Here is a 12339-nt window from a genome sequence, read left to right on the forward strand (position 1 = left end):
TCATTTCCATCCATCGGCAATAAACAAAGGCGAGCCAATAATTCCCAGAAAATCGATGATCTCCCATAACGTTATTCCCCTTTCTCCTGGCGAAATTTGCTTTGTAAAATCACTCGTTCCAGTGGAAAATAATCTTTACAAAATGGATATCTCCATTTCGTAAATATCATAAAATCGATGGAGGATCAAGAAAATTTTGAGATTATTTAAATAAAATAAATTTTAAAAATTATTTTATTTAGAATATTTGGACAATAATTTTTCCGTAAATTATTTTGTCATGTGCTTACCAGATTATTTCGGAATAATTGTGTATTATCGAAAAGTAATTTTTCTCGAAATTTTAATTTATTATTTATCTACCTATTCTTTATCTATCTATTTATTTATCTACTCTTATCTATCTATTCTTTATGTGAATAATCATTTTCAGAACTAATTCGCTTTATTTTCAATTATTTAGAAATAATTATATAGTCCATTCGATTTGTAAAATAATTTTTCCTGAATTGTTCTCTTATTTGACAACCAAATTATTTTGTGGTAATTGTACGCTCGCTCATTTCAACTGAAAAATAACTGTTCTCTGAACAACTAGCAAATTGTTTTGAAATCGGAATACATTTATTATTGTACTGAAATAACTTGTTTTTGAATTATTTTATTTGGCTATTAAATTACTTCGGAATGATTATATATTAACTCATTTAAACTGAAAAATAACATTTCTCTGAACTATTTCAAAAGAAAAGCATTTTTTATCCGAATAATTATTTCCAGAATTAATTTTTCATATAATTTCTGATCAATATAAATTATTATTAAAATAAATATATTTACTTCTCAATAAATTATTATTAAATTCAAAATATTTCTCATTGTACGTGTCATTATTTCAGTTTGTAATTATTTATTTTCAATTCAAATAAAATTTATCTATATCTGAAAAAAAATTGGTCGAATTTATCAGTCGTCGATCATCGATAAATATTCTTACTTTTGTCGAGATTTCTTTCACCTTTATTTGATACTTTTATTTCTGCAACGCTTTCTTCGAGATTCCTCCGATGAATTATTTACTTGATAAATAATTCAGACCCACCACACTTCTCGCTGATTTTGTTATCGATCAACATTTTCAGTTTTAACCCGATAATACGCCTCGCTTCTCTCCCTCTGGCGTCTTTGCGATAAATTATTTATCTTATACCACGTTTCCCTGTATCAGTCTTTTCGCCCGTCCAGTTCTGAGTTCCCTTCGTTTCTGTGATGTTATTCTTCTGCATACTTAATGACTAACTTGATTTTATATTGATAAAGGATCTCTTGATATTTATGGAATATTTTTTTAGATTGGGTTAGATACAATTTTTAGACGCTCTTATACTACTTTTATTTTAGGTACTCATATTATTTTTAAATACTTTTTATGCTTTTATCACCTTAGATTAGGTTATGTTCCACGAAACTTTTACTAAGTTTATATTTCATGTTTAATCGACATGGTGTTCTACCTATCTCCATTTATAATCATAATTTCTAATTCTGTTAATCTTCAAATAAATTTGAAAAATTAAAAATTATCAAATAGAATTGTCAACTCAAGAAAGAAAATTTATATAACCTACCTAAACTTATCAATCTACTAACATTTTTAATTCTGAATTTATTATATATGAAAATTTATATCTGAAATTTTTAATTACAATAACTTGAACAGAATTTCATTTTCGATTACAGTTAGTCAGAAATGTTAGGTTTCATTGATCGTTTTATTAGCAAAGGAAAAAAATTCTTGTTCGTACGTTTGGCGAAACTCAACAGTTTGCATTCCAAAGAGCAGCACAAATGGCTGGTCGATAATGCAGCGTGAAACGCGAGCTCGGCACAATAATTAACCAGGAATCCCACTGCCATTTGCGACCACGAAAATGGCTAAACCCAACCGCTACGGGACACTGTGGCTATGTGGAACCGGACCTAACCTAAATCCCATTGAATCCCATGGCTCGCTAAACGGTATCGTTACAAATTGGCTGAGTTTACCATTACTTGGTATATTGTTTCAAAAAATTGGATTTTCAATGTATTAATAAAAAATTTTAAAATGTAAACACGATTAGACAATTGTTAGAAACAATTATAGCAACATTGTGTAATATAATACATAATAACAAATTATTATTATTGATGCATTTTTTTTGATTTTCTGATTTTTTAGGGATTTTTTTAGTCATTTTTTAAAAAGAAAACGTAGTTATTAATGGGTGACAATATGAGTAATAAATAATAATGTAGCTCAGTAACCTAGACCTGGACAATTGTAGGAAAATGGTAATTCTGAGACTGAATTAGATGATTCTAAGAATATCTTAATTGAGGATATATACTCCGAGAAAATTCTAATTTAGCCACCGTCAGTGGGGGTTATAATAGATCTGGAACACCCACCATATTATATCTGAAAGATGATACTATTAAACACGTGGATATAGACACGTTTTCGCTTCCTTATCTTGGGAACAGAAACTTTCTAGCGATTGTTTGCCAGTGACTTTTATAGAACTGTTTATAGCGCTGAGGAACGGTATTTAATTCAATCTACAGTCTTTGAAACAACTTGTAAAACGAAAGCTAATTTCTACATTAAGATGTAATTTAAAACTAGACAAAATTGTCTCGGAGAAAGTTCAAATATATTACTTTACCTGTATTATTAATTAAACAAATTAATAATATCTGTATATTCAAAAGTAATCAACAGAAGAACACTTCATCTAACTTACACAACATTTTTTGGGACAATTTGTAGATTAATAGCTCATTTATAAACTATATTACAGAAGTGTTTCTAGGAAAATCCTTATTACACATATATTATTAATTTTTGAAACAGCCTATATGTACAACAACAACCAATGCAAAAATAACTTTCCAATTACCACTATAAACTGCTTTTAAGATATCTAAATCACATACTTCTTCCCTTACGATCAATCACGGTCTTTGAAACGTCCTGTATATAAGGAATAGGCGGGAGATTCAAAAAATTTCCATGGATCTGTCCAAAGTATAAAAGGAAAAGAAAAGAAGGCACCTAGCGAAGGTGACTGCATGGAACTTGCTTTCAAGGCCCCTATCGGTGAGCATGACAGTTCAGTGGCACACATACGCATCTATAACCTGCTCGGCGAACGTTATCGCGGGTTAATATCGCCGGCTTATCGCTAGTTGCGGTGCGTGACGTCTGCACGCATCTGCGCGTGCGCAAACTACCCGAGCGCTGCAACCTGCAACCTGTGCGCTCCTATTACATAACGCATCATTCAGAAACGCGCCGTCTATGCGCACAAACAGGGTGTTTCGAAAGTAGTCGTGCCACCCGTCTAGCGGCTGCAACCTCGTGAATCGCGACTCGAGTGTGGATAATTTTAGACCGAACGCAATCCCCGAACTGAGGAACATTACGGTCATGCGAATGTGGCCTGAAGGATGATTAGAATATATCTGAGTAGATATTGAACAAAAAAGATTGCTTTTAGGTTATGTCGAATTATAAAAGGAGTCTTTTAGGACTGGATTCTCTTCTGAGATGTAGAAAACTTTGTGTAAGGATTGTTAATAAAAAGATGTATGTTTCACAAGGGTTGATTTTGGATATCAGGTCATTTTGACTATAACAGTGTAACACAAATTCATCCTTTTTTTTTTGTAAATCAATATATAACATATATTGCAGTGGATATAAACACAGGACGAATTTACGTCGAAAGAGTGGACATGGGTCGATTTTGGAAATTAGGTTATGTCAATGACAACAAGTAGGAAGTAATTAACACACTACCATAGTAACCACAATTTAGGCAGGGTAACGTTCTTAACTTCCGTGAGCTTCATTTCACTGAATCTAGAAGGTGAAGTACACAACGGGGAAACTTCACATAACCACGTGAAGTCTCGTAAGTTGGAAAAATAATGCTACTCAGATTACCGATCAGATTTCTATCAGAGAAGTTAAAAATTCACTTCCAACTACTTTTACGATTATACGTGTTACATCAAACAAGCAATTCTTTTTAAGGGTCAAGATTATGGGAACTAACCTCTGGGTGGTGCTGGCGGGGCCCTCTTCGGGGTGTCGTCGGCAGAGGGTGTTCTTTCCCTCATGCTTACTTGTAGGACCCCTTAGAGCCACCATTTAGGCGAGACCACGTGCCGTATCCTCCTGAAACATTATCAAATAGAATTTTAGAATCTGTTCTTCGTCTTTCTAAGCTTCTATATCATTTTAAGTTTCTACATATTGAGAGTACTTTGAAACACCATTGTCATTAAAATACTGCTATGGACCAAATATTCTAAAATCCTGGCGTTAACTATAAAATATCATTTCTACAGAATTTTATATATGCATTTGTATTTCATAATCGTTAATGATCCATAGCAATTACATATATGCACCTGAGTCCAAGATTAATTTGTATAAAATGCATTTTCATTAAAAAAAAAAAAAAAAATACCAGTAGAAGAAAAACAACAATAAAAAGAACGCAAAGGATTAACGAGATAACGTCATTGTTTTGATAATGATATAGGATGTGTTTCTATTCACGAAGGTCTGAAACTAACTATTCTCACAGTGTCACTTCCTTCTTCCAGTGTCTCCTTAACAGTAGCATGAATTTTTCGATATGGAGATTTGAACTTAACCTATCACTATTGAGATTACTGGGAATTAAAATTCTACCCAATTTCCTGTCTATTTGCACGTAAGAAACAATAGCAATATTTTATCACGGATAACCCCACTTTTACTCCACTGGCAGCCATATTGGTTCCGTGAACGAATATAAAATTGAATTTCGAAATAGCTTGCGATCCACCTGATACCTAGTTTCAATAAGCATAGAAAGCAGAGGCATTTGATTTCGCGTATCATTCAACTAGGAAAAAAGTGGCGGAAGATCTGGTATAATCGAGTAACAGTATCGTACAGGTGATATGAGACTGCGGAGGCACGCTCACGGTGATACGTAGACGAGGATCGTGATATATAAGGCGGCTAGAGCTCGCGAAACCTCTCCTCGTATCATCGAGACCGCGTAGGAACACATACAGTGATTCTCAGCCTCATAATAACTTTTAATAATTTTCAATTTAACATTTCGATAATTTCGTCGAGCAGAAGTAATTATCTAAATTAAATTACGTTTATTTTCCTAAAAGATTATCAAAAACTTGAATCAAAGTTAAAATGAAAATTAGTAAGAAATTATCATAGGACATTCAAACAATTTAAGTTTTGATTTCTTAAAATAATATCTAGAAAAATGAATGTACGAATTTATTCGACGTGATTAATATATAATGACTTTTTTGTAATATATAATATATATATAATATGATATTTGTTACATCCAGGGATAATATCAACTTTTTGATTCAATATTATTTCGTAATTGTATTAGGTTAGGTTAATGTTTTCAAATACGTGGAATAGTTGTTTTCCTTACCGTTTTACGACAATCTTACTAACAATTTACTTAAATAACTGATGCAGATACATAATTTCTGATAAAATTACGTTATATCAGTTTTTTCATAATAATTATTTTTATGACTTTATTACGATAGGGTCAATGGTAATTTAAACACCCGATATGCAAATGTTTCCCAATACGGCCGTAACTGGCAACATTGTCGTCCGAAAGAGAGATAACAAATAATTATTTGTGGATAATAGAGACTTTTTCAAACAATCGTCACTGGACATGCTAGGAGATAAGGATTGTTTGAAGTAGCTTCTTATCGCTACTAATCTGTTCTCTCTCGATAATCGTGTAGCCTAGAAGCTTATGCAGCGTGTCGTACACCAAATTACACAATATTTAGATAATGCTAGTTATCACACCGTATCTAATAACAGCTATCAATAGTAGAATGATATTTTTACAATTGTTATTAATAATATAATAATGATAAAAGAAAGTTAAGCTTCGGTCCTCCAGTTATAGATTAAATTTCACTTCCAACTATTTTGATACAAGATTTCATCTTATGTCAATAGAACGAGACACTATTATTCGATCGAAAGACAAACAACGGTAAAACAAAGTGCGGCCATTCTTATGTCGCACGCGCAGCCATAACATCAAGGCCACAGTGGCGCTCTCTGTCGCAAATTTCCACCGCCATTACCATCAATCTCCGTGAAACGATAGACATTCCGTATTATCGGAATGTTGTACGAACAAACAGTCATGGCCCCTGGCAGCTTAATGCCATTGGGACCGTGTGATTCAATAGTGGTTCTCAACTATAGTATGATATATATAGTGCATCAAGGATCATCGTCCATCAGCGATACCAGTCGCATTGTCTGTTGCACTTCGCATAATGGTCATAATTGCGACCGCTGCCAGCCCGTTATTAGTCTTGTCGCTTCTTGAGAACCGTAGCAAGACCTCGTATCAGTGGTTCTCATTAGTAGAATATTGCTGTTGTTGGGGGCTCTTTTTCAAATATGAAGGAAATTGATTTACCTACGGCCGTCTGTAAACGCTTCGAGTTGAATGAAAACTAAGACTGTAAGATAGATATGTATATAAATAGTCGTACAATTTCCCAGAAACACAATATTCACGTAAAAACAGAACTATATGAATTCATAAAAAGAAGACGAAGTCAATATGCTAATGTATACCCATATAGCTACACGTTTATTGGTTAGATAATAAATAGTAAAACTAAGTCGCGTTAAGAAAAGAAATTAAAACTAGGTTTTCATGAAAATTAGCCTAGATTTATCGACAAGCATAAGACATAAAACGCAATTATTAAGGAGAAATGCCTTAAAAGCTAGAGTTTCCGCAAGTTTTCGTCATGAAAGCGGAACCGAACGATTTCCTACGACTTCGTGGCGAACCGGAAGATCGATGAATCTACTTTCGCCACGATGATCCCACGTCTTCGAAACGCCAGCGAAACCACTAATCGCCCCGGAGGCGCATTCGATATTTGCTAGCGCAGACCAGTGATTCGGTAGGCGTTGGCATAGGCCCTGCACCCAACCACTTCGAAACGACCCTGGCTCTTCGTGGCTTGGTCCAGAGCCAAGGCAACGTGCATAGTCACTTCCCCTCTCTCTTTCGCGACTTCTCACCCGCTCTGCCCGTTACTTCTATCTAGCAAGAGAGATCTGCTCAATCTCACAGGATTAGGAGACTATTTGAACTGCGTGATGCTACCACCTCAGTGATGCTGGTCTCAACAGGTCACGACATTGGTACTTGGTACGGCTGCTCGACATGGGGACAACCATGGTATTACTCGAGAAATGACACTTTCAGCCATAATCACTGCCTCAGCCATATTTCCTCCTCTTTCTTTTATTTTGATTTCAGTTGTAACAAATATGAAATTTATCAAGGGAAGGCACTTATTCTTATTTTGATTCTTTGCTAATAGTCCAGGCAACCATTTTTTAATGGGTTAATTTTTAATTGGTCAGGTCTTTTAGTGGATTTTTATCGATCGATATTTACATATAATAACTGTTGGAGAGGCTTGCTATATGATATTGATGTATATATATCAAGTAGAAGTGACTCCAGTGTAACGATGAAGAAGAAACCTGAGCAAAGTGAGACGTATTGAGTGATTCAAAAGTAATGACAAACAGTTAATTCTGGATTACAATCTCACATTACATAACAGTAAAATCTATCGAAGGTTTCGAATTTCTATGATAAATTATCATATCCTTTTCAATCAACATCTTTAGATGTTTGAAGAAATTTTTAAACATAAGAATTAAAAATGAAGAATACATAGAATCAATGCTCTTAAACATTATAAGAAATCAATATTAGAAAATTATTTCGCTTTATATTTTCGCTATAAGACATCCTGCATCAGAGGAACAAGCTGATGACCTATTCGGTGAGGTTGGCGATCCCTCAGAATAGTTTGGCATTTCCAATTGGTTAAAAAGTAGAAATTCTGGTTGGACATTGTGCATTTCTAAATATAGCGGTACGGCGAGAAGACAACTCCACGAAACGAAAACAATCGTTCAAATGTTTCACGGAAAGGGGCTGAGATGGTGACCATCATGAAACTCCTATAAACGTGAAACACATAGGAACGCCCATTACTGTGATCTTAGCGCACCAGTTTTAATCTTGACAATAAAATTGCAAGTCTCAATTTCAACACTATAGAAAATTAAAAATAAAAATCACTTTAAAAAGTTATTTGCATTGTTGTAAAATAATTAGAAATATTCAGAAGTATTGTAAAGAATAGATTCATTTTCATTACTGTCATATATATAATTATTGTTATTCTTATCTATAACATAATTTACATTGTTATAGTTACTGTTCTAGATAAAATTTTATATTTATTTTAATTATACCTTTTTGCGAACAATAGGGACGTTCTTGTCAAATAGGGCGATATTGATTGAAAAATTGGTATTGACTATACGTGATCCTGCATGGCGAAATCCGTTTAGCGCGGTATAACGCATGCCATTTACAGGAGGCGTCCAGTTTAAACACTGAATCTCTATAAATCAAAGAATTACAGAGGGTTACACAGCGTTTGCCTGGAATGTTGAAACGCGACATTCCACTGTGGAAAAGTCTGCACTGCACCACTATTACTGGAACCATTCCATTTTCCCCCCTTTCTCTTTCATTTCGTTTCTTTTCGTTCTCTTTCTTTTGCTTTCCGAAGACACGCTTAAGTGACTGTGATATCGATTAAATGCCTCCATTTTGTACTCGCCTGGCCAGCCATCCTTCGCATTAATTAAAAGCAAACTATTTTTTCATTTGTTCTACCACTTAAACAGAGAAACCTCTTATATTCCATAAATAAAAGTTTGTTTGTGAATCTGACATTCGAAGGTTCGTAGAAAACTTGCAATAAAAAGACAAGTTAGGAAATTCTACATCTAGAGTTAAATCATAAAAGATATAACTTAGAAAAAAAACGAAACTGGCACCCCGCTGGGGGTAGCCACCCACATGCTATATTTATTTTTATTTTATTTTTTTTCTTCACCAATAAGATATAACACTTTACCAAATGTCCATAAGGACAAATTGTAAAATAACCAAAATAAAATTAAAAAAAAAAAAAAAAAATCTAGAGTTAATTCCTAAAAAATTCTCTAGACGCAGTTCCTTAGTGAAAGAATTCTGTAAAGCGTGATCTTCAAATTGAACTTGGAACGATGAAATAATTTAGGAATAATAAAAAAAAAGTAATGGTTTTTAAAAAATACGATATAATTTTAAAAGCGACGCTACAATAAAAATTGCTCCCGCCATAATCCGCCATTGTTGACATCATTCCCCAAAAGCGAATCAAAATTCCCTATGAAGTGGATCAATCAAAGTAAAGTGTTTCTATGTAGACAAAAGAGAGGACGAAAACGCGTTAATAGGAAACCAATCGGGATAACCAAGTTCCTGCGGTATTTTCGAGGGTGAGAGCCACTGTGAACGAACATGACGTGCCGTGTGTGTCATTGGCATCATTGAATAAAACCACCGCTTGATGGTTACTTTATACCGAGCTTTATTAGTTGGCTGCGAGGTGATCGCGCCACGTTTTGCCACAGCAGCGGCTTATTTAGAGTTCATGTACAACCCGGCGGGTTTTTACGCTTCCGGCGATCATCACGAAAACTCGCGAGCCCAGATATTTTATAGGGCCGATGAAAACACGTAGCCCACTCTCTCTTTCGATCTATAATCCATCCTATAACATCGTATTAACAAAGCTCGAATTTTTTTGCGTTAAACAATTTTATGGCAAAGTTTCCATCTTTTTTCACGTTGGATAATTTCTTAATTTAATATTTTTTACGATAAACAATTTTTTAAACAAACACTGGATTCTTTACGATATGCGTAACAAATTTTATTGCGTTAGACAACTTTCTATATATTTCGATATTTTCGAATTCGTATCTAGGGAAAAATTGGTTAACTATTGCAGGATTTATATGGATTCATAGAAAAGAAACCGCGAATTACGTCAGAATACAATGATGCAGAGACAGTATTAAGAAAATGGGTATACGATAGCGTAAAGTAGGCTGCGATAAAGAAATAGGTTATAAGGTAGTATAATAAGATAGAATAAGTCATGACAAACCAAAGCTAGAAATATTATATGGAGTCGCTGCAAATAGACATAAGAAACAGATAAAGAGACGAAAGAAACCCAACCAATCGTGCACTTATGAAAACAAAGATTGCAATAGGATACGAGACTCGCTACACTACGAGACTGCTATACACATATATACACAGTACATATGTATTCTTAACGTCGTGTCAAAGTTAGCTTTATTCCTAGACTAGATAATATTTATATTTCAATGTTTTCAATTTTGTGTGTATGTTTTTCTTCGAAAGAAGTCAAGAAAAAATGGATTCCTTTTTGGATTACTATTTATTTTATGAAGATCTTGCCGATAAATTTTATTTACTTTCCTTTGGCAGAATTATGTTTCAATCATTTCTCATGCTTTATTTTTTTCGTTATATTTATTGAAAGAGAATAATTGGACCATTTTTCAAAATTAGAATTTTGTCTAACCGATCGATCAACTATAGAGTTATTAATTAATCAACATGCTACTGCTTTTGTCACGTCACGTGATATTTAACAACTAGCGGTCGTTAAACGATGCTTATCACCCGCTTTATAATTACAATCATTATCACGGCTGCTAAGTGGTCCGAACCATTCATAATCGATGACGAACGACGTGTTAATTGATATTAATCGATTCCCGATAAACTTGCTGCAGTCGTTCACCATCTTTCTATTCCTAGAAAATAGACATCTACAGAGAATTTTGAGGTTAATAAAGGAAGAAACGTAAAAATACTATTAAAATTTGGTAATTTTTCAAAGCATGATTTTCGACTTCTCATCTCTTGATAAAGAATATAATCCCTCTGATTTTTGCTATATAAAATGTATATTTTGAAAATTCTCAAATTATAGGGAAAGAAATTAAAATGCCAGGCCAAGTTGTAAAAATGTAAAGTTAACCTCTTAAAAAGAATATCGCCTTATTTTTTAATTCTAACCTTACAAACAGTATATTTTGAAAATTCTCAACGTCATAAAGCGAAGAAAAAGAAAAAGAAGAAAAATATTAAAAACTGGTACTAAAGTTTGAAGGATCTGTGTTAACAAATAATTCTTTTTACGTCCATTCAGAATGTTGGAAAAGAATATATATATTGGTACAAAATATATAACAACGTTTAAGTAACGTACGTGACTCGATAGAAGGTCGAATTGGAAGAAAATGATGACAAATGAATAGCTGATTGAGGGTAAAATATAAAATCGTAAATAGTGATACTGATTTGTTACAATAGGATATACGCAAACTTTACTAGCAGGTCGGAGACATTGAAAAGTTGATGTGCTTTTTTACTGGGATCCGTGAAAATAAACAAGCCGGCCACGTGCAGGTTATATAAGCATACTTTGCCAATGACACGCGAGTCTACGTTTATGCGAACGTCACGCGGAATACACGTTCGATGGAAATTCATGATCGCCGAGAATAATCAAGAAATTTAACTTCTGACAAGGCATGCATGGAGCAAAACTGACCTTCCCGATAATTGCGAGCTTCGAAGAAAGAAAAAAACGACACTTGACACGATTCGACTAATCATAAAACTATTTTCCTTATCTCTCTTCGTCCGTCGCTATGATTTCTGCCATCACTCCTTTAATTTTACTTTTTTCGTACGATATCATAGACATACAGCTATTCAGACAGTTAAACATGTAATTAATTTAAAATTATTCTAAATAGTAATAGTTGTATTGTATATTATACTAGATTTTTATTTCTAATTGTTTAATGCAATATTACACATATAGGAATATAATTATAATGATAATTATACTCTAAATGCTCACTTTTCCAATTTTACATTTTTTACAATTATTTATTTTTATTTAATAGATATAATTTTGATATAACTTGTATATATACGATAAACATGTATGTGTATGTATGCATAAATACAAAACTGCATGCATTAAATTAATTTTTATCTCATTTCGTCTCTCTTAATAAATATCACAACCTCTTAAAAATCTCGTATTGCCATCTTTTTGACACCCTCTATATTATCCCAATATTTTCAAGGATACCGACCTTCGGAACGTTAAAACCTTTATTACGGCTGCCAGGGGTTAATAATCCTGATTTATTGGTTGTAATGAAGGTAAGTCGAAGGGACACGGTTGGAACTGTTCTTATGAAGGCGGTCGGTTTCCGGG

The 12339-nt window shown here is 33.5% G+C and overlaps 2 protein-coding genes across 4 annotated transcripts in view; one reads left to right on the forward strand and one right to left on the reverse strand.

The window, feature by feature from the left end:
- Positions 1-12339, reverse strand: part of LOC132914500 (uncharacterized) — an 80320-nt gene that overhangs the window by 48840 nt on the left and 19141 nt on the right. For both annotated transcript variants that reach the window (XM_060973659.1, XM_060973658.1), the window contains exon 2: positions 4104-4225. In XM_060973659.1, the coding sequence (XP_060829642.1) occupies positions 4104-4167 (64 nt within the window). In that variant the 5' untranslated portion in view covers positions 4168-4225. The remainder of the gene's footprint in view (positions 1-4103; positions 4226-12339) is intronic.
- The window catches only part of LOC132914513 (chitinase-like protein Idgf4), a 76060-nt gene that overhangs the window by 20385 nt on the left and 43336 nt on the right, over positions 1-12339 (forward strand). The window lies entirely within an intron of this gene.

Source organism: Bombus pascuorum, chromosome 15 (assembly GCF_905332965.1).
Source record: "Bombus pascuorum chromosome 15, iyBomPasc1.1, whole genome shotgun sequence".
Lineage (NCBI taxonomy): Eukaryota > Metazoa > Arthropoda > Insecta > Hymenoptera > Apidae > Bombus > Bombus pascuorum.